This window comes from Beta vulgaris, chromosome 3 (assembly GCF_026745355.1).
Source record: "Beta vulgaris subsp. vulgaris cultivar EL10 chromosome 3, EL10.2, whole genome shotgun sequence".
In the NCBI taxonomy this organism is placed as follows: Eukaryota; Viridiplantae; Streptophyta; class Magnoliopsida; order Caryophyllales; family Amaranthaceae; genus Beta; species Beta vulgaris.
The window spans coordinates 3,810,395-3,826,374 of NC_079204.1; the positions used below are offsets into that span (position 1 = coordinate 3,810,395).

General features: G+C 36.4%; 3 protein-coding genes across 4 annotated transcripts in view; 1 reads left to right on the forward strand and 2 right to left on the reverse strand.

Annotated features, from left to right (window-relative positions):
* Positions 1-15,980, reverse strand: part of LOC104888188 (uncharacterized) — a 44,369-nt gene that overhangs the window by 8,301 nt on the left and 20,088 nt on the right. The window contains exons 4-6 of the mRNA XM_057393227.1: positions 12,020-14,674; positions 9,376-9,487; positions 4,955-7,222 (exon numbers count right to left, since the gene is read on the reverse strand). Coding sequence (XP_057249210.1) covers positions 4,955-7,222; positions 9,376-9,487; positions 12,020-14,674 — 5,035 coding nt within the window. The remainder of the gene's footprint in view (positions 1-4,954; positions 7,223-9,375; positions 9,488-12,019; positions 14,675-15,980) is intronic.
* Positions 532-7,158, forward strand: LOC104888189 (protein yippee-like At4g27745). 2 transcript variants are annotated; one of them, XR_008968626.1, is made up of 3 exons: positions 532-665; positions 975-1,252; positions 7,018-7,158. XR_008968626.1 is itself a non-coding variant. In XM_057393495.1 (2 exons), the coding sequence occupies exons 1-2, from the start codon at positions 573-575 to the stop codon at positions 1,200-1,202; spliced, it is 321 nt and encodes a 106-aa protein (XP_057249478.1). In that variant the 5' UTR covers positions 532-572; the 3' UTR covers positions 1,203-1,433. The 2 variants fall into 2 exon arrangements, 1 of the variants encoding a protein (XP_057249478.1); XM_057393495.1 differs by lacking the exon at positions 7,018-7,158 and having other exon boundaries at positions 975-1,433.
* On the reverse strand, positions 11,834-15,054 carry LOC104888187 (disease resistance protein RGA2). The gene has a single exon (XM_010673080.4). It carries the CDS (start codon positions 14,848-14,850, stop codon positions 11,971-11,973), a length of 2,880 nt encoding a protein of 959 aa, XP_010671382.1. The 5' UTR covers positions 14,851-15,054; the 3' UTR covers positions 11,834-11,970.

The following is a 15,980-nucleotide window of genomic DNA, read 5'->3' on the forward strand; positions in this document are numbered from 1 at the left end:
TAGCCATCGACCCCTATTTTTAATCTTCTTTATGTTTTCATAGTCTTTCCCTGAATTTTTATATATTTTCAATTTCCCCTAACTCCTCTGAAACATAATCTTTCAATAATTGTATTTAATTTGCTGTTCCTTTTTCTTAAACTTCCTTAACAATCATGTTTTTTAAGTACATTCATCTTCCTTATTTTGTAATTTTGGATGCAATGAATCTTTATGATTAACCAAAGTCTACTTTTGCACGCTAACAGTATATTTCTAGTTTCTTGTCTACTAATTGCGACTAATTGCAGTTCTTTTGGTTCACAACAACTTATCATCTTTCTTTTGCAGGTAAAAGCTTCCATTTTTCTGCATCAATTGTAATCTTTCATTGCTGTAGAATTCAAAATTAAGCTGATTTTACCAATTATCCTTTGTGATTTTCTGTTCTAGTACATGATTTATTTTTTGGTTTGCTTCTAATTCCTATCAATTAATGTAATATTTGTGGGTTTTGCTCAAATTTTTAGGTTTGAAGGTAAAAGCTGATACTGAGGGCTTATAAAGTTATAATTGAATTTGGAGTGAATTTGATGGCTGAATTAGGTGCTCCCAGGGTGTATAGCTGCTTTAATTGTAGAAATCAAGTTTGTCTTCATGATGATATTATCTCCAAAGCTTTCCAGGTAGATTATCTTCATTTTAGACCTCTGTGTTTTTTCAATTATTTAGTTGAATACTTGAATTCATTTGCCAATTTTGATGTTAGATTGATTGTTTTACCATGTTGTTTAAGTTTTTATATTTCGTACTGATTTTTGGTTTTGATTGATAAATGTTGATTGAGTATTTGATGGTGAGGAATTAGCCACTTTGTCAGTTTCTCTTTTCTTATATGATGATTTATAGTAGTATGTTATAAATGTGTTTTGTCTTTGAGAATTTCATGGAATTTGAGGTGTGAGTTTGTCCAACTAGTGTGATTGTATTGATAGGGAAGAAATGGCCGTGCTTTTTTGTTTTCCCATGCTATGAATGTTGAGGTTGGACCTAAAGAAGATAGGCAGCTCATGACTGGCCTTCATACTGTTGCTGATATCAATTGTGCGGATTGTCAACAAGTATTGGGGTGGCAATACTTGCGTGCTTACGAATCGTCGCAGAAATACAAGGAAGGGAAGTTTATCTTCGAGAAGTCCAAAATCGTCAAGGAAGATTGGTAGCTTCTTTAACAAGGTCTTCCTTGTTTCATTCATCCCCTCATTGCTCTTTTGTAAGTTTAAAAGTGCTTTATGTTGTTACCCTGTATAGAAGCTGTTTATCCTAAGTGTTTCTTCTTGTCATATGATGTGCTGTTCGTGGTGCTCTCAGCTGTCGCCTTCATTAATTGTGAATAAATAGGATTGTTCTTTGCGTGTACTTGTCGCTAATAAATTGGATTGATCATCTGTTAATATGTTCAAAGGAATTAGATCAATGAGTCGGTTTATATGTTATTACATAGGAGATTAAGAGCTGTCATTTTTACTCCCTTTTCCATCGTAGCTTGATCTGTCATCCACTTACTGAATTATTGTACTAGGTGCTGACAGATAATTTCCACCCCTTCATATATTTCTGTGTATGTTTCAGTCTATTTTGAGTACTCCAAGATGTGAACAATATGGTGAACTTGTTAAAGTGTGCAAGTGAGATTCTGAGAACACAGATTCAGATTGCTTGCTTTTTGTCTTGCTTTCTATGTCTTTCTAATCAAGCTATTTTGAGCCCTTCTGTTACAGTTTTCTTAAGCTCCTTGGGTACTTAGCAAAGATTCAAATCTGGTGTGAGCGTCTTTTTTGGGGTTACAACATTGCCTTTTTTATCTAAAGTTCTGTAATCAAAAGCCACTTGGATGTCTGATCGGGAAACCATATCCAAGCTCCATGTTGGCATCACCTTTCACTCATCAATTCCTCAAAGAAACTGTCTCGCTACGTGTTGTCACAAGTTGTGAGAACACGACTGACAAGCACCTTACTGCCATTAGCATCAGTTCCTAGAAACTTCTTCCCAGGTATTGCTCGCAAGGTCTGATTCTGGAGTTGAACCATCTCACCATTAAAAGAATAAAAGGCTTCTCATCAATAGCAGAGACTATCTTCTCGAGCACTTCCTTGACACTAATGTCTGGCAGAAAAACCCGAAGTCGGACATAAAAACAAAATTTCACCCCTTATCCTTGTATTGAGTAAAGTGGTTTTCTCCTCCAATCCCAACGTTAACAACCGAGAGGGGACGCCAAAAAAAAAACAACCGAGAGGGACTCTTGATCGTCGAAGGAGTTAGAGAGCATGTTTATCATGTTATTCCCAGTTGCTTCCAATGATAACATCAGTCATTGGTTGAAGCCCACTTTCTAGACCCAATGCCTTGGCTGGTTGTTCAGACAACATGTAAATAAGGGTACTGAAGCTGGCATAGTCTTCTGCAATGATATCCAGTTCCCCCTATAGCTTTGACTATTTGAGCATCTTTAAGTTTGACAACAAGGTGGTTTTAAGGTGAAAAGAACAAGCATATCCTTCTAGCAAGCTTACTCTCACCTTTGAATTGGGTTTTTCTACATAGTGCCCCTAATTTTGACGAAATTCTATGTTTTTTTTTTTTGGTGAAAAAGGGTAGTACATTAATAATTAAGCAATAGAGTCATACATCTCATACGAACTAGCCATACTAGGCTCCCTAATAATACATTCCGCTAAATAATTGTTCATACAAAAGTTAGGAGAGGAAGTGAAAAACTCGGCTGCCCTACTATATGGCGCCATATCCATAGTGTTGCTGCGGTGTTTGGCCATCAGGTCCGCAATCTTGTTGTACTCCCTGCTGCAGTGAAGGACCTTGAGGTTATGAAATTTCGTACTTAGCTCTCTGCATTTACATAGAACATTAGCATATATTCTATGTTGTACCTGACTTTTTTAAAATTTCCATGTTGTACCCCTAAGCTTACTAAACATTACACAAAATTTCCTTATACAAGATATCAGATAGTAGATTTTATTACTTTCTTACCATGTAGGCATGTAGTAGGATTTTCTATTAGTAAGAGTATTTTTGAAATATTTATGAATTCCACCCTTTTCTTCCACACATCCAACCTCGTCTTCTCAATCTAGCCTTCTCCGCACGGGAAATTAGGGTTTTCACTTCCACTCTTTCCAAATTTATTCATTATTACCTAACCTTGATTTTTGCAAAATCCAACTTGGAGAAGCAACCACCACAACAATGGCGGAGCACTTGACACCCGTATTAAGGACCAAAAAGATAGGGTAAACGACCCTTTCTACTTCAAGATTGGAGCTTCCCGCCATGTAAATCACTGCCTCTCTTAACAACCCCACTATCTGTGCTATTTTCGTATTCTCCAATTTATAATAAGTTTTGTGATGAAAGCACTTAGGGTTTGGTTGAACTCATTGCACGCTTCGGGTTCCGCTTTCCCTCTAAGTGTTTCTCCTCATTTTTTTTTATAAAAAACACATGGGTAGCATGTGCTACCCCTTGTTTACATGGCTCCATCACTGCTAGGGCCTAGGGGTTTGTCATTTATTTTGGAAGGTTAAGTCTCACTCGTTACAATAACTAAAAGACAAGATCATTTGTTTTGTTGTAATCTTTTTGTTGTGACTTTATCGATTATCAAGATTTTTGTTTTGTTTTATTAGGGTAATGTGTTTTCTTCATTAGAAAAAGTTTAAATTTCTATGTTGTACCCGATCTCTTTTAAATTTCCACATTGTAACCTAAGCTTACTAAAACATTACACAAAATACCCTTATACAGAATATTAAACAATAGATTTTATTACTTTTTTACCTTGTGGGCATGGAGTAGTATTTTCTATTAGTAAGAGTATTTTTGAAATATTTATGAACTCCACCCTCTTCCTGCACACATCCAACCTCGTTTTTTCAATCTAGCCTTCGGATCGTTGTACTTAACTCGATTAATATATCATCACATAAAATAGTATTAGTAGCTATAAAGTGAGAATTTTCCGACTTTGAACATAACGACTGTAAATTTAGAATTGCCTGGCACCAAGGAGGTGAAGATTACAACATTTTTGACTAATGACCTTCATTTAAGGACATGCCTTTGAAATCATATGATGAAAACAATTTCCCATGAAATAAAAAAGGAAGATTCCCATTGATTATCCCATGTTTTGGCCCTTTTTAGTTTTTACTCTCCATTTTTTTTAAACCTATTTGAAATCTTGACACTATCGATGTTGGAAGCTAATATAAATTGGTTTCCATTGCATACATAATTTTGTTATATGTGTATCACTTAAAATTGGTGGAGAGATATTTATCATGAATATGACATAAAACCACATCTATCAAAGCCTTGTGTGACGTATTTATGGATTAGGCATTGTTCAGTTAACCTTAACTCAATACTCTATCTTCAAAAGTTTAGTTTAACAACGAAAATCATAAAGTATATTTTTTTTAGGGGAAAAATCATAAAGTATATAAGAGAAAACTATAGCTAATTAGTAGAAAGAAGTTTTGTTTAGTAAAAATCAGGTGAAGTGAATAATGCCTTTCTTCGTTTCTAAATACAAGGCATGCACGCGTTAATAAAAAAATTCAAAAACCACAAATATATCTTATAATATAACAAAGAATTTGTATGAAAATTATACCATTAGGTCTGTCCAAAAATATAATATTATACAAATATTATTTTCTTATAATTTCTATCAACATGAATTGCGAGTAGCTAATGATTGAAGTTCGACCTTTAATACCGTGCGTACTTATAATTTGAAATTGAGAGACTAGCGAGTAATATCATTTATCTTCTTTAGTTTATGAAATGGCAATGCACAATATCAAACGTTGGTGGTAATTTATTGAGAAAAGAATGAACATTGTCTTATATTAAGTTCGTTGAATTGGGAGAGGTTGCTTTTTTAATGCGGCAATGATCCCAATCTGGGACAACCCCATATAGTAAGGGCTTTGAGAGAGTTGAGAGTATCAATCCAATCAGGTAACTTCTCCCCACCGTAATTCTCTATGCACAAGAATTTGAGATTATCCCCATGAGGCTGGAGGGCTTCTAGCACCATATAGTCCTCTTTTCCACTTTTCTCAAAGTCTATTATCAATTCAGTAAGCTGGTTTTTCATCTTCAAGTGTGCTGTTTTTGCTTCCGCTGCTATATACTTGGACTCCCTATTCACAAGTATTGTCAACTCCCCCTTGAGATTATTTAGATCACTCAACTCTGTCAACCCGCCAGCAACACTACCCTTTGATTCACTTGTGTCCTCCCCCACAACAAACCAATCTAGTGTTTGAAGTTCCTTTAATTTCCCCAACCCCTTTGGCATATAACTCAACCTATGACACCTATACAACAGAAGGTGTCTCAGCTTCACCAATTTCCTCATGTCTCTAGGCAACTCTTGTAGATTTACACACGAAGACAAGTCAAGTGATAGCAAATTCACTAACTGTGTGATTGAGTCAGGGAGCTTGCGCATAGGATTTCCTGATAAATCTAGATACCTCAAATGGACAAGTGTTGTTAGAGACTTTGGTACCTTTTCAATTCTTAGGTAACTTAGGTCTAGTACCTTCAAACATTTAAATCTTGATAGTAGTTTGTCCCATCCATAAGGAAAAAGCACTCCATATTGCTTCATTACGATGTCATCTGCCTCTACTATTAAAATTGACTGTAGCTGTTGCTTGATAATGAGTACCGAAGACGGGACGTCCCAGTTTAAGTCGTTTGCTCTACAAAACGAGACATGACTAACTCCTTCCGCAATTTTACTTGTTCTATAATCAATCATCTGGTACACAGATTTGTCAATTGAGAGCAGTAGATCATGCATGACGTCATGCATGTAAAACCATATCAATTGACCATACTTATTCCTGCATACAACTTGGAAGAAGCCACACCTTCCCAGTTGGTTAACATATTCTTCCCCAATGTCCTCCAGTTTTCCTGACTCTGACTCAACATATCCCAAAGCAATCCAAATACGGACCATTTTATCCACATCAAACCGTGTCCCCTTTGGAAATAAGGAGCAATAAGCAACACAAAGCTTAAGCTTCTTATCCAATCGATCATAGCTAATTTTAAGTGTCTGCATGATCTTATCACGCACGTGGGAGGATGAATTTGAAGCTAACTCATTCTTGAAGGCCTCCCATTCCCGGATTGTGCCTTTATCTGCTAAGTGGCATCCAATAACCTTTATAACAAGGGGAACTCTTGGAATCATATCAGCAATCTCCTTCCCGATCGCTTCAATACCAGATTCTTGCCCCTGCTTGAAAGCAAAATGTTTGAACAGGCGCCAAGATTCATCTTTACCTAAATCACATAGCATGTAGGGGTCAAATGTGCCCATATTTCTAGCAACAGTCTCACTACGTGTTGTAATGAGAACCTTGCTCCCCTTAGCCCCAACTTTAAGCAATGCTTTCACTTGCTCCCAATTCTCTACTAAATTTGGTCCTTCCCATACGTTATCAATGACCAAAAGAAACTTCTTCCCAACAATTGCTTGAACCATCCGATGTTGGAGTTGAACCATCTCACCTTTAAAGGTCTTCTCATCAGTGTTAGCAGAGGCTATAATCTTCTGAAGCACTTTGCTAACACTAAAGTCTAGTGTGGCAAAAACCCAAAGCTGAACATCAAAACCACTTTTCACCCTTTCATCATTGTACACATACTGAGCTAGAGTAGTTTTTCCCTGCCCCCCTATCCCGACAATGGCAACAGGAGAGAAGGACTCCTGATCATTGGTGGAGTGAAAGAGTTCAGTGATTATGCTATCCCTATCCTCGTTTCTTCCGATCACCACATCAGTAGCTAGAAAGGGACCGGTTTCTGCTAGGACTTCGGTTTGCTTCCTACGTGACATGCTATAGTTGTTGGCAATGCCACTAACCAATGAGTGGTCTCTTGCAATGCTTTCTAACTCCTCCTTGATCTCCTTGATTTTTGCAGCAGTGCGAAGGGGTGACACAAGCTGATTTGAAGACGAAAAGAACAAGCGTAGCTCTTTGGAGTGCCTACTCCCGCCCATTAATTCCTTTTGCTTGGCTCTTGTTTGTTTCTCATCAAAGAAATACTCCAACCTAGCCTCGATCCCATGGAGGTTTCTGATCATTTTTCCTTCGACACTGCTGCAACGACTCCAAAAGGATCTGCATCACGAGTGTAGCTTCAATAATAGACTTGGTTTCTTGAAGCCTTTGAATTTGGGAGTTTATGTCCTTCACAGACATGATTAATTTGCCTGCTTTGAAACCCAGTTTCTCTACAAATAGTTTACCAACCTCAATTCCTATGGCTTCAGCCATTTCACTCTATCCTAAATGTGTTTGGGTTACAGAAAAGGTTTGGAATCTTCAAAGGTAGAGGTATAATTTCTTGTTTTCTTTTTTTCTTTTTCTTTTTGACAAGAGAAACGCAGATGTTTTTTTTTTTTTTTTTTGTAGAGACAAAGGCAGATGGATACTTGAAGCAGAGATGATGATATTTTGTATGAGATAAAGGCTTTTTTTTGGGAGGAAAGAAAAGGGATTTTTTTTTAAAGAGAGAAGAAAGCAGGTAATGTCTTAAAGTTGAGTTAATAGTAATTTGTGTATGAGAATGTTGAATCATAGATGTTTTAGAAAGCTACAGTGTTGCATTATCACATGGGCGGGGCCTTAAAACATTTCTATAGTCTTTAGTCTCTTAGAGAAGACAAATTTCATGAAGCTTCGTACCGGGCTTGAGTTGAGCCCCACAGTTTAGACAAGTTGAGCTAGAAAAGTCTTTGTGACTACGACTAGAGCAACAAGCTTTAGTTCTTCCTTAGTGGCGAAAAATCTAGCTCTGCCACCACATGTAAGAGGCTCCGAGCTTTAATTTCGACTCGGGCCTCTTAAATGTCAGGAACGGCCCTAATTTATAACACATCAGCTATGTCAATAGGCATGGGAGCAATCTATCTTATTATTTTTGAAAACATAGAATACTTGTTCAAAAAATAGAGGGAAAAAAGAATTAGATGGTTTATACTTTATATAGTACCCTGCTAATAACATAAATGGAATAAGTCAAAAATAAGACTCAAAACATAATATAGGACATTAAACTCCATATACTGTAGACCCCATGCTTGCATGTTTGGTGATTCGAAGTGCCATAGAAATTCAAGGCATTTCAAAACAGACCTCTACAAAAATGTTTTAAAACCTGGAATGTTTCACATAGAGATATACTAGATATCTAGACGTAAATAATGCATTACGAAACATTACTATTTAACCTGTGTTCAATTTATGTATAGAAATTTCCTATAAACTTATGTTCCAAGTTAAAATAGTTATATAGAAGTATAGAACAATTAACTATTTAACCTGTGTTCCTTTACATAACATAAATAATGCATTACATTTTGTGGTCACGACTTGATGAAATGTAACTTCCAAAGACTTCAAAGTTAAGTTTTGAGACATTTCATTTCACATGGGGTCATTGGATTTGGAATGTTCAATGTTGCATCTCAATTCTCATGGGGCCTATAACAGCAGACTTGTTCAGTCCACACTTGAGTCAAGTGGAGCTAAATACTTTCCACTAGAGCAAGGAACGTTTGAAATGTCATTGTAATGCAATAAGGGTTAAATTTGTAAGTATGAAAACCTATAATGGCAAGAAAAACACAAGATTTAACATGATTCTTGCCATTGGCACTTATCAATAATGTGAGTTAAAGCCCAAATATTGTAATTAGGCCACGTAATTCTTTTTCAAAGTTAGATTATATATGTTGCAATCTAATTTACCATAAATTTCTCTTCTCATAGTCTCATAGTCTCATAGTATGCTATATAAAAGAAAAATAAAAGTATACTAAGTTGTACTCCTATTTTTGTTTAAGATCCACACATTATATCATCACGTATTTCAAATATCTATCCTTGTCATTTTATACGCGTCTTAAATATTATTGATGATTAGACTATATTCTATTTATAAATATATAGGTTGTGAAGTGTTCTACGCGTTTTAAACTTATTGTAAGGATATAATTGACAAAGTTGTTAATGTTTGAGGCGTCTTTATCATATCCCAAGTCTCAAGTTGTAGTATGAAGCAAAAGACTCAACTTGTGGAGGAAGTCTTACGTGGCATGGTTGGATGATTGTGGATGGAGTCTTTTTTTTTTTTTTTTTGAAAACGGTAACCTTTCATTAATTAAACTATTACACCAGAGTTAGAGTTAGACAATGTCATGTCCAAGTTTGCAATACAATCCGCATGATAATCAACCATACAAAAGCTAGGGGGAATGGGGAGAAATCGAATTACATTGTTAATCCCATCTAGGTCTTCCGTCTTCTTTGCCAAAGCATTCGCGATTCCGTTAAGGTCCCTACTGCAATACATTATCTTGATCTCCTGGAAGCTCTTGCTCAGCACCCTGCAGTTTTCAACAACACTCGTATAATGGTTAGTATGAGCAGGGGCGGCTTTTAGCATGTTCAACATGTTTCATGGAACAGGGCCCCTTAATTGTGAGGGCCCCAAAATAGAGAAAGTTCAAGTAGTAAAAAGAGAAAGTTTATCTACTTATTTGGACTACTTTTTTTTCATAATATGATTATGTGAAGTATGGATGAGCTATTACATTATTGAATTCTTCAAATACGAAATCGCACAGGGCCTCTATATAGTTCGAGACGGACCTGAGTATGAGTCGTCCCATGGGTTACCAATTCGATGGCTATTTTGCAGTCCGAAAACAAAACCAATCTTTGAACGCCCCTTTCCTTTGCTATAGTCAACCCTTCTCTAATTCCCATTAGTTCTGCTAACAAGGCATTTCTCACGTATGTACATTTTTGGAAACCTACAACCCACCTTCCCTTATGGTCTCGTAAAAGCCCTAATCCCACTAGGCAAATTGTCTTGAAAGAAGGACGCATCCACATTTACCATCCTCCAATCTTTTGGAACATGGTGTGTTACCCTTACTCTACACCCAGGATCTCTCTGTTTCTCTACACTCACATTTGCTTTTAAGTGGATGGAGTCTTGGGTGTAGTCATTTATTCTTAGTTTTTAAAACTCTAATAAAGTCTCACTTAGCTTTGTCTTGCTGGTATTGCCAATGCTCACCAAGGAAAACAAAAATGCAACGGCTAGAATTTGTTAGCAAATGAAAATTTGAAATTTGTCGTTTTTTAAAAATTTGAAATGAATTAAAGATAAAATACTATGTTAAATTATTTGGAGAGAGAGTTTGAGGGATAAAGCGTAAAATTGGTATAAATCCGAAGTAAGTCTGAAGAATAAAAAGTAGGTGAAGGTTAGTGAAATACTAATGCGACGCAATTTGAAGTTTGGGGTTGAATTTAAGGGATAAACACACCCTTACTAGATGGATATTATGGTTCTATATATAAGCGTCTCAAATCTCAATGATAGCATGCTCTTGTCCATGTATTGACAAATATTGTCTGAAAGTGTTCTACACGTTCTAAACTCATTGCGAGGATCTTATAGTTCACAAAGTTGGTGATAAGTGGATGTTGTGGATCTGTAAGCGTTTTGCTTGTAGCCGAACTAGGGGTGCTTATCGAACGAGCCACACCCGAATAGCATCGAGCTCTGTTCGGGCTAGTTTAATTTTTCATGGGCTCGGCTCGGCTCATGAGCTCGACGAGCTTAGGGGAGCTGAGCTCGTGATTAGTTTTTGTAGTTCGAGCTCGACTAGGCTCGAGCTTGTTTTCAGGCTTGGCTCGAACTCGGGTTCGATTATGGACTCGAGCTCGTTTGAATTTTTTTTTTTTTACCTTTCTTATCATCTATACCTTAGTTAATATTTTAAAAGAAATACTTAATATAATTTTTTAATATAAAATATTTTTAGTATAAAATAATAATTTAGTTGTTCACGAGCTTTTCGAGCCGAGCTTTGTTTAATTTTTTTAGTTGAAGAGAACGTACCCTTTGTAGATTAACTAACAATTTCCCAGCTAAGCCAATTCAGTGTAACCCCCACTAAACGAAACTTGAGACGGATTTGTAAGCTTTGATCCAGCCCAAACAAAATGAAGATGGGTCGAAACCCTCGTCTTTTTTCTTGCGGGACATTTCACCGTCGAAGCATAAAAGCATGATCATATTCTCCAATTTTAACAACTCCTTGGATTACTGTTAATATGGGCGGACTGCTACTACGACCCTTATTAGTTTAATTCAACTGTAGCTCTAAAGTTTGAAGATATGACACAATTTGGGGTGTGGCAGAAATTACTTAGCTTCGATAATCTGTCAAGGTATTCTTTAGATATTACTGTTGGCTGTTGCTTGAAAATTTGTTGATAGAACCAAACAAACAGCTGATTTTTCACATAAGCTAGACTAGGCGTGGTCGACAATAGTTTTTGAAATAGCTTATTTAATATTAGGAAAATTTCATAAAACCACCTTTTAGATCAAAATTCTAGTATGGGTGAAAATAGTGCTTGAAATAGCTTTTGGTGTGAATTAGTGTTTTACAAAAGTTACAAATATTAGCTACTGGGATGGGCAGTTTTTAGAGTAGCTTTTTGAAGATTAAATATAGTTTACTTTTTGTTATTTTTTAAGTAAATGACTAGTTTTATTGAATACTAGTTATCATAAAAGCAATTTTCACAGTCAAACTCTACTGCTAGTAATATATCGTTGGATGTTGCTAACAGGGTGGGGTGAAAATCTGGATACAAGATCATTTTAGGATAGCATGTCAGATAATCATGGACAGAACTCAGAAGGAGTATATTTTGTAACATACTGCTATTATATATCGTTGTATATACAACATGATTTTACAAGATCACATCCAAATAATGTATCTAACTACTATTGCATTCAAATGAAAAAGAACAGGATAACTACTATGGTATACAACTAAGACTAGCGTCTTCTAAAGATTTGATAGCCGTTAGGAAAGTTGGCAGAGCACAATGGTATAATTGTAAGATCTTCATCTATGATTATATATGGATAACTTAGTGAAGACATGCCTCTAAACTCCCTTATCATCGAAGTTAGCCAATCTATTTTGTCAATCCGCATATGTTTCATTTTAGGGAATGCATGCTTCGGTTGAAGGAGATTATTATTCTGGACAGCTTGTCTTGGATGTTTCTCATAGTCCGAAATTCGGTGCCACCCCTTCAGTTTAGGCATTGCTCTAAGCACTAGCCTTTGGAGTGATGGAAATAGGGGAGTATGGAACTCGTCTTTGATGTCGTCGTTTGCATTGGTTCCTCCACTGATTTCCTCTATGTATTCCAGATTCATTAACTTGTCAAGAATCAGGAGTTCAAGATAAGGAAGCTTCCCAAAGGAACAAAGACATTTACATCCTTCACAGTTTGATATCGCAATTTCAACAAGATTTGGGAGCCAGAAGTGGAGTTGATCCCTAACCCAACTTGGTAAACTTTCTCCTCTATAACCATATATATTGAATCTTCTCAAATGAGCGTTAGGTTGGAGACCTTCTATCATGATCTCGTCGTCTTTTGTGCTGCCATCATTGAATTCTAATAGCAAGCTTGTGAGCTTATACAAATTCTGCAAGTTTGTTGCCTTGTCTCCGTGAACTGTATCTTTTGATCTCCCAAACACACGAATATGTAAAGCTCCTGTTAGATTGTGAAGGCGGTTCAGCTCTGCTAACCTGCCTACAGCAGTGGGGTTTGCTCTATCTCGTGAATTCTGCTCCCTCAGTATGAATGTGTCGAGCGTTTGAAGATCTGTTAAGTTTCCTAGCCCTTTTGGCATATGGCTCAATACTTCACAACCCTTGACTCTGAGATGTCTCAGTTTTACGAGCTTACTCGTGTCTTTGGGCAACTCTTGAAGTTTGTCACAGCGCGACAAATCAAATGACAACAAATTCACCAGCTGTGTGATTGATTTCGGGAGTTTAGTCATTGGATTGTGTGACAAATTGAGATACCTTAAGCAAACTAGCTCACCTAAAGATGGTGGCACATTCTTTATCCCTAGTTGATGTAGATCCAATACCCTTAACCACCTCATTCTCAAAAATAGTCTATCATTGGTTGACAAAGTCTCGAATGTCCATCTACTGTCCCAACATTCTTCCAAAAGCAACGACTGTAGGCGCTTGATTTTGAAGAGAGACAGAGGCACTTCTTGAGATACGCCTTCTGAAGTACCTAACTTTGTACTAAAAGACACATGACGAACTCTTTCATCAAAATCATCTGTGTTTGAGTATGCTATCTTATACTTAAACCCAGCAATCGACATGATGAGATCATGCATCAAGTCATGCATTTTCAAACCGCCTCTGCAGCTATTTTGATCATCGATATATGCTATTGTGAAAAAACCACAATTTACTAAGCCACGCATGTAACCCACCCCCGCTTCCTCTAAACTTTGGTTACTATATTGTGGCTCTACATATCCCAAAGAGATCCATAGACGAATCATTTCATCTATATCATATTGGAATCGCTTTGGGAATAAGGAGCAATAAGCAACACAAAGCTTGAGCCTTCCATCAAGCTGATCATAACTAAATTTCAGTGTCTTCATGATGTCATGACCGTATAAGGAGAAATTTGCAAGCTGATCATCTCTGAAAGCCTGCCATTCCTGAACTGTATGTTTACTGGATAGCACGCCTCCTATAATTCGTACAGCAAGAGGCACATTCGGACACATCTTTGCGATCTCCTGCCCAATCGACTCCACACCCAACTCTTGCCATTGTGTAAAAGCAATGGTTCGAAAGAGAAACCAAGAGTCGTGTTCTGTTAAGTCCTCCAGTGTGTATGGGCCAACAGAGTCCATAATACCAGCAACTGTCTGAAAACGTGTGGTAATAAGCACCCTACTCCCACTGGCTCCGAATTCAAGCAATCTTCTCAGCTTTAGCCACTTCAGCCTCAAACCATCTTGATCCCATATGTCATCCAGAACAAGCAAAAACTTCTTTCCACTAATCGCTTTCAGAAAGCGATCATAGAGCTGATCCATCTCACCTTTGAGAGGATTGTCATCTGTACTAGTTACTACTCCTAGTATCTTCTCCAGCACTTCCTTAACATCAAAATCTTCAGTAGTAGAAACCCAGAATTGAACATCAAAACAGTTTTTCACCCTTTCATCATGATAAACATACTGAGCAAGTGTAGTTTTCCCCATTCCTCCAATCCCAACAATTGAGGCAACAGAGAGGGTATCGCAAGAGACAGAGTCGGACAGCATACTTATGATATTATCCCTATCTCCATCTCTCCCGATGACTACATCACTAATGACATGAGACGAGGTCGATTTAGAGCTCATTAAACCCCGTGTTTGGTTTACAGACGAAGTGCTAACTATGCTACCAAACTGAGCATGATGTTTTGCAATACATTCAAATTTCTCTATGATAGTCTTGAGTTTCTGAGCATCTTTCAAGGGAGTAAAAAATTGGTTTGATTCAGAAAAGAACAAGCGTACCGATTTGATGAACTTGTTCCCATTCATGGTTTGTTTTTTCTTAGCTCTAGCTGCTTCTTCATCCAAGAAATCATCCAGTTCAGCAAGTGCACAGCTGAGCTTTTCGAGCACGTCTCGTTGCACATTGCTGCATGATTCCATGGAGTCTGCATCAAGAAGTGTAGCTTCGACAACAGTCTTAAGCTCCTGGAGTCTTTTAATGTGGGTATTTTGTTCTCGAACTGACATGATTCCTGTGTAAATTTGGGAACTCAGTTTATTTGCTATAACTGAAACAACTTCAGCTAGTATAGCTTCAGCCATTTCTATCACTCTTTCTCTCTTTTCTTTTCGTTAACTGGTGGATAACAGACTAATTTTTTGTGGGTATAGAAGCTTGAAAGGTAGAGAAGTGTTATTTATGTGTTTTGTACGATGACTTTGGGATTGTTTGAAGTCTGAATTTCCATATTATGTTTATTAAAAGTAAGTAAAACAATAAGAGGCTCCTTCTTCGAGTTTTCTTCCTTGGTGGGTGGTGGCTGACTTTAGAGGTGAATTGGAAAAGCAAGCTTCTGTGTATTTTCTAATCCTCTGTTCTTGCGAAAGCGATGTGTAGATGAAGAGCAAACTACTTTTTTGTTTATTTTTGTATTAAGATTCTAAAATATTACTACTTATATATATTAACAATGATTGTGCCTTGACAAGTGTAAAAGTCGAATTGTTGCAATTTTTAGAGAAGGGACAAAATGATGAAGCAAAGCGTGGATTATGCACGAGGGTGCACAATGCTCATCGTGCACCCAAAAAGAACATACCATTTGTATAAAAGAGCACAAACTTTTTTCAACAATTTTTCTACTTCAAAAAAAACACGACTTAAAATTAAAGAATATGTAAATTTATTTTTATAAAAGAACATAGTTTATAATGAAAAGAACATATAATAAATAAATATATACGCTTAAGGTAAAAGAACATATACCTTTTTAATTTAAATTTGAAAAAATATTCTTTAGTTGCAAAATTTAAGGAAACAAATAACAATGGTTTTAAAATTATACTCTAAAAATGATAACCGACGTAGTTTAGAAGAAGGTGCACCATACTCTACATGCACTTGGGTGCATGTACTTATTTGCATAGTTATATGTTATATAATTGAATTTTGAAATAGGGTCTGTTCTCCCCAGCTTATTTTCAGTTCAATTCAGTTCAGCTCAGCTCAGTTCAGTTCAGCTCCATTCTTTTATAACTATTTTGTTAAATATTATTATTATGTTGGTCTAATTTATTTTACTAATTATTCTTATTATTATATTATTATTTATTTTATACCATTATTATTAAGTATTATTATTATTTCAATATATTACTTTTTATTATAGCTTTACTCATTATTATTACTATTATTCTCAGGAGGAACATGGTTTAGGTCAAAAGCACAAATA